Below are 21055 nucleotides of genomic sequence, written 5' to 3' on the forward strand. Positions count from 1 at the left end.
GGAGGGCTCTATCACTCTACTCAAAGCTCTGTACATGGCAGGGCTCTATCACTCTACTCAAAGCTCTGAATATGGCACGGCTCTATCACTCTAAGCAAAGCTCTGTACATGGCAGGGCTCTATCACTCTACTCAAAGCTCTGAACATGGCAGGGCTCTATCACTCAATGCAAAGCTCTGAATATGGCAGGGCTCTATCACTCTACTCAAAGCTCTGAACATGGCAGGGAACTATCACTCTAATCAAAGCTCTGTACATGGCAGGGCTCTATCACTCTACTCAAAGCTCTGAATATGGCAGGGCTCTATCACTCAATGCAAAGCTCTGAATATGGCAGGGCTCTATCACTCTATGCAAAGCTCTGAATATGGCAGGGCTCTATCACTCTACTCAAAGCTCTGGACTTGGCAGGGCTCTATCTCTCTACTCAAAGCTCTCAACATGGCAGGGCTCTATCACTCTATGTAAAGCTCTGAATATGGCAGGGCTCTATCACTCTACTCAAAGCTCTGAAAAAGACAGGGCTCTATCACTCTATGCAAAGCTCTGAACAGAACAGGGCTCTATCACTCTACTCAAAGCTCTGAACAGAACAGGGCTCTATCGCTCTACTCAAAGCGCTGAACATGGCAGGGCTCTATCACTCTACTCAAAGCTCTGAATATGGCAGGGCTCTATCACTCTATGCAAAGCTCTGAATATGGCAGGGCTCTATCACTCTACTCAAAGCGCTGAACATGGCAGGGCTCTATCACTCTACTCAAAGCTCTGAACATGGCAGGGCTCTATCACTCTACTCAAAGCGCTGAACATGGCCGGGCTCTATCACTCTACTCAAAGCGCTGAACATGGCAGGGCTCTATCACTCTACTCAAAGCGCTGAACATGGCAGGGCTCTATCACTCTACTCAAAGCTCTGAATATGGCAGGGCTCTATCACTCTATGCAAAGCTCTGAATATGGCAGGGCTCTATCACTCTACTCAAAGCGCTGAACATGGCAGGGCTCTATCACTCTACTCAAAGCACTGAACATGGCAGGGCTCTATCACTCTACTCAAAGCTCTGAATATGGCAGGGCTCTATCACTCTATGCAAAGCTCTGAACATGGCAGGGCTCTATCCCTCTATGCAAAGCTCTGAATACGGCACCGCTCTATCACTCTACTCAAAGCTCTGAACACAGCAGGGCTCTATCACTCTACTCAAAGCTCTGAACATGGCAGGGCTCTATCACTCTACTCAAGGCTCTGAATATTACAGGGCTCGATCACTCTACTCAAAGCTCTGAATATTACAGGGCTCGATCACTCTACTCAAAGCTCTGAATATGGCAGGGTTCTATCACTCTACTCAAAGCTCTGAACATGGCAGGGCTCTATCACTCTACTCAAAGCTCTGAACATGGCAGGGCTCTATTAATCTACTCAAGGCTCTGAATATGGCAGGGCTCTATCACTCTACTCAAAGCTCTGAACATGGCAGAGCTCTATCACTCTACTCAAAGCTCTGAATATGGCAGGGCTCTATCACTCTATGCAAAGCTCTGAATATGGCAGGGCTCTATCACTCTACTCAAAGCTCTGAACATGGCAGGGCTCTATCACTCTACTCAAAGCTCTGAACATGGCAGGGCTCTATCACTCTACTCAAATCTCTTAACATGTCAGGGCTCTATCACTCTACTCAAAACTCTGAATATTACAGGGTTCGATCACTCTACTCAAAGCTCTGAATATGGCAGGGTTCTATCACTCTACTCAAAGCTCTGAACACAGCAGGCTCTATCACTCTACTCAAAGCTCTGAACATGGCAGGGCTCTATCACTCTACTCAAGGCTCTGAATATTACAGGGCTCTATCACTCTACTCAAAGCTCTGAATATTACAGGGCTCGATCACTATACTCAAAGCTCTGAATATGGCAGGGTTCTATCACTCTACTCAAAGCTCTGAACACAGCAGGCTCTATCACTCTACTCAAAGCTCTGAACATGGCAGGGCTCTATCACTCTACTCAAGGCTCTGAATATTACAGGGCTCTATCACTCTACTCAAAGCTCTGAATATTACAGGGCTCGATCACTCTACTCAAAGCTCTGAATATGGCAGGGCTCTATCACTCTACTCAAAGCTCTGAACATGGCTGGGCTCTATCACTCTACTCAAAGCTCTGAACATGGCAGGGCTCTATCACTCTACTCAAATCTCTGAACATGGCAGGGCTCTATCACTCTACTCAAATCTCTGAACATGGCAGGGCTCTGTCACTCTATGCAAAGCTCTTAATATGGCAGGGCTCTGTCACTCTATGCAAAGCTCTGAACATGGCAGTGCTCTATCACTCTACTCAAAGCTCTGAACACAGCAGGGCTCTATCACTCTACTCAAAGCTCTGAACACAGCAGGGCTCTATCACTCTATGCAAAGCTCTGAACATGGCAGGGCTCTATCACTCTACTCAAATCTCTGAACATGGCAGGGCTTTATCACTCTACTCAAATCTCTGAACATGGCAGGGCTCTATCACTCTACTCAAAGCTCTGAATATGGCTGGGCTCTATCACTCTAAGCAAAGCTCTGTACATGGCAAGGCTCTATCACTCTACTCAAAGCTCTGAATATGGCAGGGCTCTATCACTCTACTCAAAGCTCTGAACATGGAGGGCTCTATCACTCTACTCAAAGCTCTGTACATGGCAGGGCTCTATCACTCTACTCAGAGCTCTGAATATGGCACGGCTCTATCACTCTAAGCAAAGCTCTGTACATGGCAGGGCTCTATCACTCTACTCAAAGCTCTGAACATGGCAGGGCTCTATCACTCAATGCAAAGCTCTGAATATGGCAGGGCTCTATCACTCTACTCAAAGCTCTGAACATGGCAGGGCTCTATCACTCTACTCAAAGCTCTGTACATGGCAGGGCTCTATCACTCTACTCAAAGCTCTGAATATGGCAGGGCTCTATCACTCAATGCAAAGCTCTGAATATGGCAGGGCTCTATCACTCTATGCAAAGCTCTGAATATGGCAGGGCTCTATCACTCTACTCAAAGCTCTGGACTTGGCAGGGCTCTATCTCTCGACTCAAAGCTCTCAACATGGCAGGGCTCTATCACTCTATGTAAAGCTCTGAATATGGCAGGGCTCTATCACTCTACTCAAAGCTCTGAAAAAGACAGGGCTCTATCACTCTGCAAAGCTCTGAACAGAACAGGGCTCTATCACTCTACTCAAAGCTCTGAACAGAATAGGGCTCTATCGCTCTACTCAAAGCGCTGAACATGGCAGGGCTCTATCACTCTACTCAAAGCTCTGAATATGGCAGGGCTCTATCACTCTATGCAAAGCTCTGAATATGGCAGGGCTCTATCACTCTACTCAAAGCGCTGAACATGGCAGGGCTCTATCACTGTACTCAAAGCTCTGAACATGGCAGGGCTCTATCACTCTACTCAAAGCGCTGAACATGGCAGGGCTCTATCACTCTACTCAAAGCTCTGAATATGGCAGGGCTCTATCACTCTATGCAAAGATCTGAATATGGCAGGGCTCTATCACTCTACTCAAAGCGCTGAACATGGCAGGGCTCTATCACTCTACTCAAAGCGCTGAACATGGCAGGGCTCTATCACTCTACTCAAAGCTCTGAATATGGCAGGGCTCTATCACTCTATGCAAAGCTCTGAATATGGCAGGGCTCTATCACTCTACTCAAAGCGCTGAACATGGCAGGGCTCTATCACTCTACTCAAAGCACTGAACATGGCAGGGCTCTATCACTCTACTCAAAGCTCTGAATATGGCAGGACTCTATCACTCTATGCAAAGCTCTGAATATGGCAGGGCTCTATCCCTCTATGCAAAGCTCTGAATACGGCACCGCTCTATCATTCTACTCAAAGCTCTGAACATGGCAGGGCTCTATCACTCTACTAAAGACTCTGAACATGGCAGGGCTCCATCACTCTACTCAAAGATCTGTACATGGCAGGGTTCTATCACTCTACTAAAGACTCTGAACATGGCAGGGCTCTATCACTCTACTCAAAGCTCTGGACATGGCAGGGCTCTATCACTCTACTCAAAGCTCTGAACATGACAGGGCTCTATCACTCTACTCAAAGCTCTGAATATGGCAGGGCTCTATCACTCTACTCAAAGCTCTGAACATGGCAGGGCTCTATCACTCAATGCAAAGCTCTGAATATGGCAGGGCTCTATCACTCTATGCAAAGCTCTGAATATGGCAGGGCTCTATCACTCTACTCAAAGCTCTGAACATGGCAGAGCTCTATCACTATACTCAAAGCTCTGAATATGGCAGGGCTCTATGACTCTATGTAAAGCTCTGAATATGGCAGGGCTCTATCACTCAATTCAAGACTCTGACAATGGCAGGGCTCTATCCCTCTACTCAAGGCTCTGAACATAGCAGGGCTCTATCACTCTACTCAAATCTCTGAACATGGCAGGGCTCAATCACTCTACTCAAATCTCTGAACATGGCAGGGCTCTCTCACTCTACTCAAAGCTCTGAATATGGCAGGGCTCTATCACACTACTCAAAGCTCTGAACATTGCAGGGCTCTATCACTCTATTCAAAGCTCTGAACATGGCAGGGCTCTATCACTCTACTTAAAGCTCTGAACATTGCAGGGCTCTATTACTCTACTCAAAGCTCTGGACATATCAGGGCTATAGCACTCTACTCAAAGCTCTGAACATGGCAGGGCTCTATCACTCTACTCAAAGCTCTGAACATGGCAGGGCTCTATCACTCTATGTAAAGCTCTGAATATGGCAGGGCTCCATTACTCTTTTCAAAGCTCTGAACATGGCAGGGCTCCATTACTCTTTTCAAAGCTCTGAACATGGCAATGCTCTATCACTCTACTCAAAGCTCTGAACATGGCAGGGCTCTATCGCTCTACTCAAAGCTCTGGACATGGCAGGGCTCTATCACTCTATGCAAAGCTCTGAATAAGGCAGGGCTCTATCGCTCTACTCAAAGCTCTGGACATGGCAGGGCTCTATCACTCTATGCAAAGCTCTGAATATGGCAGGGCTCTATCCCTCTATGCAAAGCTTTGAATACGACACAGCTCTATCACTCTACTCAAAGCTCTGAACATGGCAGGGCTCTATCCCTATACTCAAGGCTCTGAACATGGCAGGGCTCTATCACTCTACTCAAAGCTCTGAATATGGCAGGGCTCTATCACTCTACTCAAAGCTCAAACATTGCAAGGCTCTATAAATCTACTCAAAGCTCTGAACACAGCAGGGCTCTGTCAATCTACTCAAAGTTCTGAACATGGCAGGGCTCTATCACTCTACTCAAAGCTCTTAACATGGCAGGGCTCTATCCCTATACTCAAGGCTCTGAACATGGCAGGGCTATATCCCTCTACTCAAGGCTCTGAACATGGCAGGGCTCTATCACTTTATGCAAAGCTCTGAATATGACAGGGCTCTATCACTCTACTCTAAGCTCTGAACATAGCAGGGCTCTATCACTCTACTCAAAGCTCTGAACATAGCAGGGCTCTGTCACTCAACTCAAAGCTCTGAGCATGACAGGGCTCTATCACTCAACTCAAAGCTCTGAACATGGCAGGGCTCTATCACTCTACTCAAAGCTCTGAACATAGCAGGGCTCTGTCACTCTACTCAAAGCTCTAAACATGGCAGGGCTCTATCACTCTACTCAAGATTTGAGTGATAGAGCCCTGCCATATTCAGAGCTTTGAATAGAGCGATAGAGCCCTGCCATGTTCAGAGCTTTGAGTAGAGTGATAGAGCCCTGCCATGTTCAGAGCTTTGAGTATGAACATGGCAGGGCTCTAGCACTCTACTCAAAGCTCTGAATATGGCAGGGCTCTATCACTCTATGCAAAGCTCTGAATATGGCAGGGCTCTATCACTCGACTCAAAGCTCTGAACATGGCAGGGCTCTATCGCTCTACTCTAAGCTCTGAACATAGCAGGGCTCTATCGCTCTACTCAAAGCTCAGAATATGACAGGGCTCTATCACTCAACTTAAAGCTCTGAACATGGCAGGGCTCTATCACTCTACTCAAATCTCTGAACATGGCAGGGCTCTATCAATCTACTAAAATCTCTGAATATGGCAGGGCTCTATCACTCTACTCAAAGCTCTGAACATGGCATTGCTCTATCACTCTACTCAAAGCTCTGAACATGGCAGGGCTCTATTACTCTATGCAAAGCTCTTAATATGGCAGGGCTCTATCACTCTACTCAAAGCTCTGAACATAGCAGGGCTCTATCACTCTATGCAAAGCTCTGAATATGGCAGGGCTCTATTACTCTATGCAAAGCTCTGAACATGGCAGGGCTCTATCACTCTATGCAAAGCTCTGAATATGGCAGGGCTCTATCCCTCTACTCAAGGCTCTGAACATGGCAGGGCTCTATCACTCTACTCAAATCTCTGAACATGGCAGGGCTCTATCACTCTACTCAAAGCTCTGAACTTGGCAGGGCTCTATCACTCTACTCAAAGCTCTAAACATGGCAGGGCTCTATCAATCTACTCAAAGCTCTGAATATGTCAGGGCTCTATCAATCTACTAAAATCTCTGAATATGGCAGGGCTCTATCACTCTACTCAAAGCTCTGAACATGGCATTGCTCTATCACTCTACTCAAAGCTCTGAATATGGCAGGGCTCTATTACTCTATGGAAGGCTCTGAATATGGCAGGGCTCTATCACTCTATGCAAAGCTCTGAACATGGCAGGGCTCTATCACTCTACTCAAAGCTCTGAACATGGCAGGGCTCTATCACTCTACTCAAAGCTCTGAATATGGCAGGGCTCTATCACTCAATTCAAGACTCTGAACATGGCAAGGCTCTATCCCTCTACTCAAGGCTCTGAACATGGCAGGGCTGTATCCCGCTACTCAAGGCTCTGAACATGGCAGGGCTCTGTCACTCTATGCAAAGCTCTTAATATGGCAGGGCTCTATCACTCTACTCAAATCTCTGAACACAGCAGGGCTCTATCACTCAATGCAAAGCTCTGAACATGGCAGGGCTCTATCACTCCACTCAAATCTCTGAACACAGCAGGGCTCTATCACTCTACTCAAAGCTCTGAACATGGCAGGGCTCTATCACTCTACTCAAAGCTCTGAACATGGCAGGGCTCTATCACTCGATGCAAAGCTCTGAACATGGCAGGGCTCTATCACTCTACTCAAAGCTCTGAACATAGCAGGGCTCTATCACTCTATGCAAAGCTCTGAATATGGCAGGGCTCTATTACTCTATGCAAAGCTCTGAACATGGCAGGGCTCTATCACTCTATGCAAAGCTCTGAATATGGCAGGGCTCTATCCCTCTACTCAAGGCTCTGAACATGGCAGGGCTCTATCACTCTACTCAAATCTCTGAACATGGCAGGGCTCTATCACTCTACTCAAAGCTCTAAACATGGCAGGCTCTATCAATCTACTCAAAGCTCTGAATATGGCAGGGCTCTATCACTCTATGGAAGGCCCTGAATATGGCAGGGCTCTATCACTCTATGCAAAGCTCTGAATATGGCAGGGCTCTATCACTCTAAGCAAAGCTCTGAATATGGCAGGGCTCTATCTCTCTACTCAAATCTCTGATTATGGCAGGGCTCTATCACTCAATTCAAGACTCTGAACATGGCAGGGCTCTATCACTCTACTCAAGGCTCTGAACATGGCAGGGCTCTATCCCTCTACTCAAGGCTCTGAACATGGCAGGGCTCTATCCCTCTACTCAAGGCTCTGAACATGGCAGGGCTCTGTCACTCTATGCAAAGCTCTTAATATAGCAGGGCTCTGTAACTCTATGCAAAGCTCTGAACCTGGCAGGGCTCTATCACTCTACTCAGAGCTCTGAACATAGCAGGGCTCTATCACTCTATGCAAAGCTCTGAATATGGCAGGGCTATATTACTCTATGCAAAGCTCTGAACATGGCAGGGCTCTATCACTCTACTCAAATCTCTGAACATGGCGGGGCTCTATCACTCTACTAAAATCTCTGAAGATGGCAGGGCTCTATCACTCTACTCAAAGCTCTGAACATGGCAGGGCTCTATCACTCTACTCAAAGCTCTGAATATGGCAGGGCTCTATCACTCTATGCAAAGCTCTGAATATGGCAGGGCTCTATCACTCTATGCAAAGCTCTGAATATGGCAGGGCTCTATCACTCTACTCAAAGCTCAGAACATGGCAGGGCTCTATCCCTCTACTCAAGCCTCTGGACATGGCAGGGCTCTATCACTCTATGCAAAGCTCGGAATATGGCAGGGCTCTATCACTCTACTCCAACCTCTGGCCTTGGCAGGGCTCTATCTCTCTATGGAAGGCTCTGAATATGGCAGGGCTCTATCACTCTACTCAAAGCTCTGAACATGGCAGGGCTCTATCGCTCTACTCAAAGCTCTGAATATGGCAGGGCTCTATCGCTCTACTCAAAGCTCTGAATATGGCAGGGCTCTATCACTCTACTCAAAGCTCTGAAAATGGCAGGGCTCTATCACTACTCAAAGCTCTGAATATGGCAGGGCTCTATCTCTCTATGGAAGGCTCTGAATATGGCAGGGCTCTATCACTCTACTCAAAGCTCTGAACATGGCAGGGCTCTATCACTCTATGCAAAGCTCTGAATATGGCAGGGCTCTATCCCTCTACTCAAGGCTCTGAACATGGCAGGGCTCTATCACTCTACTCCAACCTCTGGCCTTGGCAGGGCTCTATCTCTCTATGGAAGGCTTTGAATATGGCAGGGCTCTATCACTCTACTCAAAGCTCTGAACATGGCAGGGCTCTATCGCTCTACTCAAAGCTCTGAATATGGCAGGGCTCTATCACTCTTCTCAAAGCTCTGAATATGGCAGGGCTCTATCCCTCTACTCAAGGCTCTGAACATGGCAGGGCTCTGACACTCTATGCAAAGCTCTTAATATGGCAGGGCTCTATAACTCGACTCTAAGCTCTGAACATAGCAGGGCTCTGTCACTCTACTCAAGGGTCTGAACATGGCAGGGCTCTATCACTCTATGCAAAGCTCTGAGCATGGCAGGGCTCTATCACTCTAATCAAAGCTCTGAATATGGCAGGGCTCTATCACTCTACTCAAAGCTCTGAACATAGCAGGGCTCTATCACTCTATGCAAAGCTCTGAACATGGCAGGGCTCTATCACTCTATGCAAAGCTCTGAATATGGCAGGGCTCTATCACTCTAAGCAAAGCTCTGAATATGGCAGGGCTCTATCTCTCTACTCAAAGCTCTGAACATGGCAGGGCTCTATCCCTCTACTCAAGGCTCTGAACATGGCAGGGCTCTGACACTCTATGCAAAGCTCTGAATATGGCAGGGCTCTATTACTCTATGCAAAGCTCTGAACATGGCAGGGCTTTAGCACTCTACTCAAAGCTCTGAACATGACAGGGCTCTATCACTCTATGCAAAGCTCTGAATATGGCAGCGCTCTATCCCTCTATGCAAAGCTCTGAATACGGCACCGCTCTGTCACTCTACTCAAAGCTCTGAACATGGCAGGGCTCTATCCCTATACTCAAGGCTCTGAACGTGGCAGGGCTATATCCCTCTACTCAAGGCTCTGAACATGGCAGGGCTCTATCACTCTATGCAAAGCTCTGAACGTGGCAGGGCTATATCTCTCTACTCAAGGCTCTGAACATGGCAGGGCTCTATCACTCTATGCAAAGCTCTGAATATGGCAGCGCTTTATCACTCTATGCAAAGCTCTGAATATGGCAGGGCTCTATCACTGTATGGAAGGCTCTGAATATGGCAGGGCTCTATCACTCTACTCAAAGCTGTGAACATGGCAGGGCTCTATGACTCTATGCAAAGCTCTGAATATGGCAGGGCTCTATCTCTCTCTACTCAAATCTCTGAACATGGCAAAATCCTCCCCCTTCTCCCGCTCCACTCTAGACGGATCATGGTCCAAGGGCTGATTCTATCTCGCCTCGACTGCGGAAATGACCTATACCTTGGGGCCCCACAGTCCACGCTCAATAGACTTCAAATGATCCAAAACTGTGCCGCCAGGGCCCTCCTCGATATCCCGCGACGAGTCTCAGTCAAAGCCCTACTGAAAGATCTCCATTGGCTTCCTGTGAAATCAAGGATTGAATTCAAGGCTATGTGTATTGCCCACCGCTCCTACTGGGAAACAGGCCCTGCTATCAACCGCCCCCCGGTAAATGCCTATCATCCCAATCGTCTCTTCAGATCCGGGACATCCAATCTCACCACAGTGCCCCGAATTAAGAGAGCCAGGTGTGGAGGCCGCTTGCTTTCCTACAACCTAGCCAAGATCTGGAACACTCTCCCCCTCTCAATCAGATCAGAACCTAAACTACTTACCTTCCGAAAGCTTCTTAAAACCTGGCTTTTTAATAAATCATCTTTTTAATAATTCATCTTAATAATTCTTTAAAGTCTAGAGTACTCCAACTAGCCCAACCTCTGCAGCGCTGGGACGCCCCAGGGTAGCCATCGTGCTTTATAAATTATCTTTTCTTTTCATTTCATTTCATTTCATTCATTTAATTTCATTTAATTTCTTAGCACTGATCATGGCAGGGCTCTACCAATAAACGTAAGGCTCTCAATATGGCAGACTCTGCTGCTTTAAGTAAGGTTATCAGTATGTCAGGGCTCAATCAATAAATGTAAGGCTCTGAAGATGACTAGCGTCTGTCTCTATGTGTAAGGATATATGATTGTCAGGGCTCTGGCGTCTACACAGGGGTTCATACTGTTATTAACCCAATCAGTCGTCCATAACATTGAGTATGTGTAACGAATCTCAGCTAAAATGACCTGAAAGATGCATTATTTTGTCATTGCAGCCGCTGAGGTTGATGCTTTATAATGGCTCAACAAAAAAACATCCCAGAGACGGCCAGAGATGTGATCCAACATTTTTTAGAAGAACTAACTGGCAAAGAGTTCAAGGAATTCAAAATTCGTCTCCAAGATGTCGCTGTCACACCTGGACAATCAAAGATCCCAAGATCACGACTTGAAAGCGCAGACTGGGTGGATACCGCAGATGCTATGATTCAATGTTACGGTGATCGAAGGGCCTTCGAGATCACACAGGAATTACTGGAGAGAGCTCCCAGACTCGACCTATTGGACGAATTTAAACCTTCAGTGCAGAGATGTAAGTACCCTGGGAATGTGAACTTGGAGCTGAGCAATGCGTTCTTGTTGAACTTAGAATAAAAAAGAGTGAATTGGAATGGCAGGGATTGTTAAACTGTGTGTTCAGGGTGGCTTTGAGGCTGTGCTCACAATGCAGCATCTTACTGGCAGTTATTTTATTTGTGCTACATACAAACTACAGCTGTAGAAAGAAACAAAAAGGCATTCTCTGGTGGAGCACAACTGTTGTGTCATGTATGAGGTTGTGTATTATTAGGTTGTATTAGGCTGCCCTAGAATGGGACATGTATGTTACATGTGCCTGGTATTCATAAGTGTCTTGCGTCCCAGGAGGTCACTCTATCCCGGGTACTATGTTTGATGTGACTGTATAGGTAAGGCTTCCCAGATTACAAAAACAAATAGATAAGCAAAGCCTTTATATGTTCAAATGCAAAAATAATGAACGGATGTACCAGCATTCGGTAAAACAGAAAGGATTTATTTCATATCAAATATAACAGTATTTGTAGTCTATCCCTCTTCAATTGAGGAGCCTTGAGCAGGTTGTTGTTTTCTATTTAGTCCATGAATTAATGTTGAAACCTCAGCTTCTTGTTGTTGCTGATATTAGATGTACTTTCTACATGTGGAACCTTCTGGACTGCGCTCAGCCCACACGTGTTTCGCCCCTATAATCCTGTATGCCTGAGGTTTCCTCAGGGCTCTCAGAGTTATAAAGAGAGGTTGAGGTCCAGTCGTTAACATGAAGTGAACCGGGAACCAGAACCTAATCTGTCTGGGACGATGCCAGTCTAGCGTATGGGGAGGAGGACACAACTTTGTTACACCCAGTAGCACAGGGAGTTGGAATCTGCGGTGGAGCAATTGTTTCTCAGGACACTAGGATAAGGTGATCAGGCTGAACTGGTCAGCATACCAAAGCGGGAGCCCAACAGAGTGTGGTCGAGCAGAGTGACAATCCTTCAGCAGCATAGCAGTCCGTCTTCCTAGTAGTTTATCCACAGGCTCAGACATCTACTGAAGTGGTGGTGTGCGAGCTCCTGTATTTACACCCAGTTGTGCCTTTGAAATGCGGGAGAATCTTCTAGAGGTTTCAAGTCCCTAGGCATCCTGCCTTCGCTGCCCTGGCTCCAGTCTAACTGCAGGGGTTATTCAACCCTTTCTGTGGAGGCAGGACGCAGCCTATTGAGGTGTGAGTAGGTCTGTGCCTAGCTCCTCAATCAATCAATCAATCAGGGAATTGTAAGCGCGCTAATCACCCGTGAGGGTCTCAAGGCGTTGGGGGAGGAGAGGTATGCAGCTCCGTTCATCTGAAGAGCCAGGTCTTGAGAGTCTTCCTGAAAGTGTTCAGGGTGGGGGCGCGCATGGTGTCTATTGGTAGCTCATACCAGGTCTTGGATGCAATGTGGGAGAATGATACTCCACCTGCTCTGGCTCTGTTGATGCGCAGGGTTTAAGCCAGTGTGAGGTTGGAGGATCGGAGGTTTCTTCTGGATATGTGGAAGTTTATTCTGTCGTTGATGTTTTTGGGTTCGTTGTTGTGTAGGCATTTTTTTAGGCGTGAGTGAAGATTTTGAAGGTGATTCTCTTCTCCACATGGAGCCAGTGGTGTGTCCACAGGTGTTGGCTGATGTGTTCGTGTCGGGGGATGCCGAGGAGGAGTCTGGTTGCGGTGTTATGTATCGTTTAGAGTTTGCGGAGAAGGGATTTGTTGATGCCGGCATAGAGAGCGTTTCCGTAGTCCAGTCTGCTGATGATGAGTGTGTGAGTGACTTTCTTCCTGACTCAGGGGTGATCCACTTGAAGGTCTTGCGGAAGATGCAGAGGGTGTTGAAGCAGCTGGAGGTGACGGCATTGACCTGTCTGTTCATGGCGAGTGATGTGTCGAGTATGATGCTGAGGTTCTTGGCGTGGTCTAAGGGGGTAGGTGGGCTGCCAAAGGCAGTGGGCCACCAGGTGCTGTCCCATGCTGAAGGGGTGGTTCCCAGGATGAGTTCTTCTGTTTTTTCCTCAATGAGTTTGAGGCAGCTGTTGGTCATCCAGACTGCGATGTCTTGCATTCCTCTCTGGAAGCTGGGTTTTGCGATGGAGAGGTCTCTGGTGAGGGAGATGATGAGCTGGGCATTGTCAGCGTAAAAGATGATGTTAAGGCCATGTTGTAGGACGATGGCTGCAAGAGGGCCCTGTAGATTTTGAAGAAGGTCAGGCTCAGAGACGACCCCTGAGGGACTCCGCAGATGATGTCCATGGGAGCGGATAGGAAGGGTGGTAGTCTGATCCTTTGGCTTTCTTCTGGTGAGGAACGTTCAGATCTAGTCCAGGGCCGTTCCTTGCATGCCGTCATCATGTAGTCTGGTGATTAGTGTGCAGTGAGAGAGGGTGCCGAAAGCTGCAGATAGATCGAGGAGGATGAGGACTGCAGTGTGGCCTTTGTCTAGGAGGGTGCAGATATCTTCTGTGGCAGCTAGTGGATCGGTCTCCGTGCTGTGGTTGCTTCGGAACCTGGATTGGGACGGGTTGAGGACAGTGTTCTGTTCAATGAATTGTTTCAGTTACCTGTTGACTGCTTTCTCTGCCACTTTGGCCGCGAAGGGTAGGAGCGAGATGGATCGGTAGTTCTTGAGGTCCGTGGGGTCGGCCATGCGCTTCTTGAGCAGGGGCCTGACTTCTGCGTGCTTCCAGTCGTCTGGAAAGGTGCCTGTTGAGAAGGTGGTATTGATAGTGTGTTGTAGTTCAGGTGCGATGGTGTCCGCGGCTCTGTGGTAGATGTGCGGGGGGCAGGGGTTGGTGGGGGCTCCCGAGTTAATGCCTTTCATGATCTTGGTGGTGTCTTTGGTCATGATCGTTGTCCAGTTGGAGAAGGTGGGCTGGTTGGTGTCTCTGGTGGGCGGGTAGTCGGCTGCGGCGTCTTGTGTGTTGTCGATGAAGTTTTCATAGAGAGTTCTGATCTTGAGGTGGAAGTAGGTTCCAAGTTTGTAGCAGAGGTTTGTCTCTGGCTTTGTTGCATGGGTTGGTGAATTCCTGGATGACACTGAAGAGTTCCTTGGAGTTGGTGGAGTTGGTGAGGATTTTGTTGTGGATGAACTTCCTTTTGGTTGTTCTGATTTGGTTGTGGTAGTTCTGATTTGGTTGTAGTAGTTCATCATGGCGTCCTAGTAGGTGGAGTAGTTGTAAGTTGTCATTCATTCATTCATTTCAAAACTTTATTCGATTCAATACAAGAATCATAAAAGTAGAAGTACATTTACAACACACAGTTAAGAATTCACTATAAAAACAGTTTTACAATTTATGGCACTATAAAAGTTCATTGGCAGAAAAAGTCACATAACCATATTATTACTTTAAGTTAATCATCTCTGGTAAATACATAATTTTATCAGGCAGGGGTGTTTTTTGGGAACAAGTAAAAATAAAAATAGAAAAGAATCACGGTACAGGATTATAAAGTGCACATGTCAAATGGTATAGTTCTTGGGGCAAAATTAGCCATACCGTTTCCTAATCTGGAGTGACACGCGAATAAAGTTCAACATTGCGCAGCAGACTGTGGGGGATGACAGAGATATTAAGAAATCATAACCCTCTTTGTAATGGCGTATTTGTTCTTCCTTGAGAATCGGTTTAATAAACCTAGTTCTCGGGTCTTTATATAAGGAACAAAAAAGAACAAGATGCATTGTGTTTTGGCTATCTTTGTAATTACAGTTGCAAGGTGGGAGTTCCTTACACCAGCCCCCCTGTATGGGGAATGCAAAAAGAAAATGCAAAGTATGTAGCCTGAATCTTGTCAAATAAAAACGCCATTGTACATGATTTGTAAAAGTCAGATAGAACTGATGCTGTAAGACAGCCTTGGATGCATGGGGGCTGTCCATACAATTTACAATCGATGATTTCCAGTAATTTGATTTAATTACATTTTTAATATCTCCCTGTATGTTTTCAGGGTTGTCAAAGGTGTCACCCAAACCAATTTTATGAAACATTTCATTTACGTAGGATAACCAGGGGATTTGATTCATATTTGACAATTTCAAACAGTCCTGGATAATATCCTTAGTAAGCTGTAGGTCCTCCGATACCCATATTTTGCCCCATAACAACAGAGGAGAAAGACGAATAATGTCGCTTACATAGTTTAAACCTAATTCATTGTGGGCGAATTTATTTGAGGAGCCTGATGGGATGGCCAAGACACGTTTTAAAAATTTGTTTTCCATAATCTGTATCGTGTCGGGGCTATCTGTCCCCCAGACCCCCGCCCCATAGGTAGCAATCGACAGACATTTTGCTTTATACAGGGTTTTTAAATGTGAAATGGGTTTTTGGCCTAATTTGCCACAAAAGCGGAACAATCCCTCTATTGAGCGACTGGCACTCTGCACTCGTGTTTTCATTAACGGTGCCCAACTTAATTTGTGATTAAAAAGATTTCCCAAATAATTAAAATTTTCAACCTTGTCAATGACGGAGGTACCCACTGCAAACTTTCTGCTCTTTGTGCCCTTTGGGCCACAGACCATGATAAAAGACTTAGCGAAATTCACTTTGAGATCTAGGTCCAACATAAATTTGTGAAAAGCATCAAGACAGTGCTGCATGCTATTTGCAGTTAGTGTCATGAGTACCGTATCATCGGCATAGGAAAGCATTGGAGTGCTTCTACCATTTACTTTTGGGAAATCATGGCAATGGTCCAGCAGGTATTTTTCCAGGCCATTAGTATATACAAGGAATAAAAAAGGAGCTAATATGCATCCTTGTCGGACACCCTCGGTCGAGGGAATGGACTTGGTTTTCTCCCCCCCTGGTCCAAACCTTATGGCCACCGTGGTGGATTCATGGAGTCTGCGAAGAAGAGTGACCAGGGGTTCCTCGAAACCCATTTCCTCCATCATTTGCCACAGCTTACTACGACACACAGTGTCAAATGCACTTGATAGGTCCATAAAAGCAAGGTGGATTGAAGATTTTTTTGCCTTTATGTATTTCCCAATAATTAACGCCAAATTAAGGCACTGTTCAACAGTGCCTTTACCTTTTCTAAATCCATATTGGGAATTTACAATAAGGCCTACCGAGTCCGCCCATGATTCTAATCGTGCTAAAATAACCCTGCCCAAAATTTTGCATGATGCGTCAATTAGAGAGATTGGGCGATAGCATCGGGGATCAGATCTATCGCCCTTCTTAAAAATTGGCACCACCACTGCCTCCTTCCAGGATGCAGGAATATGGCTAGTGACGACTGCTTTAAAAACATTCAACAATACAGGTGCCCAGACTTTGATATTGTGCTTAAAAAAGTCCAATGGTACTCGGTCGGGGCCAGGTGCTTTTAGTGATGTACCTTTTATTAACGCGTCCTCCACTTCTTGCAGAGTCAGCGACAAACTTAGAGAGAGGGAAGATTGGGGAACCACAGATACCCTTTCGTCTCCTGTCGGTATCACATTTGGTTGGATATTATGAGGATTAAAAATATTCCCAAAGTGGGTTTCCCACGAATCACAATCAATCTCCATTACGATATTATCCATATCATTATTTGCAAAAAGGGGGCGATTGATGACTTCCCAGAATAGTCTGCTATCCTTTAATTCTGTTGACTTTTCTAAGTCTTCCCAGGCTTGATTTTTTAAACCCAACTTCCTTGTTTTAATAGCTCCTTTATAAGCTGATCTAGCTGCTCTAACTGATTTTATATCCCTAGGTTTTTGTTTTAATGCTGCTTTCAGCAATCTCTGAGTTGCTGAACATGCAGCATCAAACCATCTTGGGCCTGACTTTTTGTTTTTACCAATTGGTTTTATTAGGCGCTCAGCTACATGCTCACATAGGGATTCAAAATTACCTATAACCTCTTCTGGGCCGGTTGTAGGTATGAGGCAGGCCTCATATTCAGCACTATATCCATTTAGGATCTCTGCCTCAAGACCCACCGCATCTATTTTGCCCCATTTAAGGGTGATACCTTGATTTTTACTATACTTTACCGGTTGCTCCCAAATAGAATGTTTGGGTTTAACCGGACAAAACAAGGTTAAAATTAAAGGGTTATGGTCACTGGCAGCATTAGGTATTACCTCCAACTTATCAACATAGGAAAGGTGCCCACTAGAGACAATTACAAAGTCAATAAAACTCATAGTGCCCCTAGTTCCCTGGAACGTCGGTATAGGCACAGAGTTTGGGCCAACCCAGGGCTCCAATATACATAAATCATTTAAAATAATGATATTATTTAACGCATCCCCCTGGGGTGTGTGTTTAAAATGTGACAGCGGTTGTTCATGTGAATCTGTCAAGCCACACACCTTTGAATCACCATGGGCACATAGTGAACAGTTGAAGTCTCCCAACCAGATAACAAATAGTTGGGGATGTTCTTGACGTACCCCAGCTATGGCCCTTTCTAATTCCAGGATTACAGTTGTCTCATTGTTGTCAAAAATATTATAATACCAATTGATCAACAACAATGGTTCAGGGAACAAATGAATCAACATCAACACTTGGAACCAAGGTGAATCAACTATTATAGAGGCCACAAGTTTACATAATTTTAGCGAGGTTGCTGACATTAAACCACCTTTTGCCCTGCCCATTTGAGAGGGTATTGCTAAGGTGTTAAAAGCTTGGAAACCCTCCATACTCTGGGCAGTTCTACTCCATGTTTCCTGCAGGCACAGGATGTCACAGTCCCCCACAAAATCCAACCATGCCTCGTCCTCAAGTCTTGATGCAAGTCCAGCAATATTCCACGAGATTAGGCCCATCTTTTGATCATTTTTTTGTCTCTTGTCTTGTTCTGTTATTGCTTCTATTAAATTGTTCCCAGAAGGGGTTAAACTTAAATCAGATTCTCTGTCAAAAAATACCTCAAGTGCTTGAGCATCGGGAGTTTGGTCATCATCGGTGGGAGCAATCTCCAGTGAGATGTTGTTGCCACTTTCCCCCTTCTCCCACAGGCTGGGTTCTCCTAATACTGAATTATCCATGATCCTGAGAGGATCTTGTGATGGTCAATCGATCTCTTCCATGCCTACAAGTGGATTAAAGCGATTTCTCAGGAGGACATTATTTGGGGGCCATCCTACATAATCCTCTCCCTGAAACCTTGGTCTTAAGTTGTTATGCCAAGCTTGCAAGGGGTAGTTGTTGTTACTGTGGGTCAGTTCCCAGGAAAAGGCATCACCCTGTTGAGAGGGTCCCCAGTTGTTCTGGCTTGGCCATATAGCCCTATTTCTGTGGGTCCACATAGGATACATTTCGTTGTTAAATACCTGCCTAGCGTTCTTATGGGGGAGAGATTGGGGTACAAAATTCAGGCTTGGGTAAAAATACTCCAGACCTATGCACTGGATATCCCCAACTCTAGCAAATCTCGGTTTACTACAGATAACATCTTTTACCCAGGTGTCACTGAAGTTAATCAAGATACAATCCCCCTCGAGATCCTTTTCACTCGGGCCTACCCAGGGGACTCTGCGTACACTAAGTATGTTTGTTTTGGAGTCGGAGGGGAGTGGTCTATTAATGTTAAGCCAAAATGTTATTTTATTTCTTAGCTCCTGGGTAGATTCTGTTTTATTGGGGGGGAGTGGGGGTACTCCGGTAAGTATTACCATAAAAGGGGCTGAATCTGGCGGCAAGTTCAGGGGTGGTGGTTTCTTTCGATGTACTGCCTCACTATCAGTGCTTTTTGTATTTTTTACGGAACCCTGTAAACCTGTTTGTTTTATTTGTTTTTGCCCTTGGGTACTTCCCTGTTTGGGGGTCGCGGCTTCCGTCGTTGATGCCACATTGCCCATTTTTTGACCAGATGTCCCTGCAGCATCCGCAGAAACGGGTTTAGAACGGGGTAGTGGTATTGGTTTTGTTTGAACTAGCGGAGCCGGTACCACCTTAGGATTAGAAGTTATAGGCATTTTGGCGTTTGTGTTTTTACTTTTATTTTCACTCCCCTTTTTTGGGTCACTATTGCTAACAATGATATTTTTGTTCTTGTTTCGTGTACCCCCCTCTTCAGTCAATTTGGTCTTACTTGCTGAAGTTTCAAGAGGATTGGTATTGGAGGAAATAATATATTCCAGTTGATCTAACTTCAGGTTAACAATCTGGATTTTCTCTAAAACAGGCAACAGGAGTATTTGAACTAATTTCTCAATTTCCCCCAGAAGGCGGTCATTATTGTTGGTGCTAAAAGAGAAGGTTTTCTGTCCCATGTTAGCTAATTGGGGACCCTTTGGTTTAGTGGGGATTGTTACGGTTTTAGATGGTGCTGGCTTCGCTAATTTTGATTTTGCCCCTTTCCTATGAGTGCCACCTCTCTTACGTTTATTTGGGTTATGAGGTTCCCGCTGAGATGCCACTATCTGATCTTGTGTAGGGGTAGGGACATTATTACTTGAATTACTCGGGTTGTTATCTATTACATTTACATTTACTCCCGTAATATCTGGTGAAATGGGTATGGGAGTAAGTGAAGATGCCTCAATTTGGGAATCCCCTGGGTCCGCTATCAGGACTGTCTGTGATTCAGGGATTATCTCTAGATTTGGACTAGCCTCCAAATTACTATCCGAACAAAGTAAACTTTGCTCAGGAGTAGGTAATTTGGTAGGGGTAATTTTTAATGCAATATTCCCCAGGGACGAGCGTTTTCCTGTAATCAAGTCAAGTGACAGACGCTTTTCTGTGAGGGCAATTTCCTTTTCTAAAATCCCGGTTGCCCGGCTTATAAAATCGTCCAAAGTTCCAGTGGCTTTACCATTATTTGTCTTAACGGTAATCTGTCTACTCTTCCCTGAGCGTGTGGACATCATAAGAGTTAAGCAAAAGCACAATTTATAGTGCCAGTTTTATAAAAAATGATTAATGAACATATAATGGAAACAGTTTGGAATCGATAGGAAAAATAGAAGGGGGGTAGCCCCGACCCGACCTTGTACGTCCTTGGACGGCCTTAGACGGCCCCACCCTTGTCCCGGGCTTCTCCCGGTCGCTCCCGCTCGCTCCCGCGAGGCGGGAATGCTAGGCTCCTTAATACTCTACAACCACGTGATAGGCGGGGGGGCGTGGCCAGCGGGGAGAGCAGCCCAGGTGATGGTGATTGGGCGCGCAGGGGCTCCTGGACACTGGAGTCCCCTGCCTATGCTCGCAGCCCCGCTGGTTACTCGCCTGCCCCGCGCTCCTCCTGGTGATTTAGTTGCTGCCTCCTGGCAGACGACGCGCTGCGGGACCCGCGAAGCGGGTCCGGCGAGTCGTGGAGGCGGGCGGAATCCACAAAGGGGTCAGCTGCAAAAGGGTCTGCTGCACTGAGGGTCCGCTGTGCTCCTCCGGCGTCCTGGCGCTACAGGTTCGTTTCCAAAACAAGTCCCACAGGCAAAAGGTGAGGTTTGCTTTTACCTCCGTTGGCGGGGGGGCGTGGCCAGCGGGGAGAGCAGCCCAGGTGATGGTGATTGGGCGCGCAGGGGCTCCTGGACACTGGAGTCCCCTGCCTATGCTCGCAGCCCCGCTGGTTACTCGCCTGCCCCGCGCTCCTCCTGGTGATTTAGTTGCTGCCTCCTGGCAGACGACGCGCTGCGGGACCCGCGAAGCGGGTCCGGCGAGTCGTGGAGGCGGGCGGAATCCACAAAGGGGTCAGCTGCAAAAGGGTCTGCTGCACTGAGGGTCCGCTGTGCTCCTCCGGCGTCCTGGCGCTACAGGTTCGTTTCCAAAACAAGTCCCACAGGCAAAAGGTGAGGTTTGCTTTTACCTCCGTTGGCGGGGGGGCGTGGCCAGCGGGGAGAGCAGCCCAGGTGATGGTGATTGGGCGCGCAGGG

General features: G+C 46.6%; 1 protein-coding gene across 1 annotated transcript in view; it reads left to right on the forward strand.

Annotated features, from left to right (window-relative positions):
- The first annotated feature begins 10925 nt into the window (after positions 1 to 10925).
- LOC144774154 (NACHT, LRR and PYD domains-containing protein 12-like) overlaps positions 10926 to 21055 on the forward strand; it is a 1547343-nt gene continuing 1537213 nt past the window's right edge. Inside the window, exon 1 of the mRNA XM_078659170.1 lies at positions 10926 to 11220. Within this exon, the coding sequence (XP_078515296.1) occupies positions 10926 to 11220 (295 nt within the window). The remainder of the gene's footprint in view (positions 11221 to 21055) is intronic.

Source organism: Lissotriton helveticus, chromosome 8 (assembly GCF_964261635.1).
Source record: "Lissotriton helveticus chromosome 8, aLisHel1.1, whole genome shotgun sequence".
Classification (NCBI taxonomy): domain Eukaryota; kingdom Metazoa; phylum Chordata; class Amphibia; order Caudata; family Salamandridae; genus Lissotriton; species Lissotriton helveticus.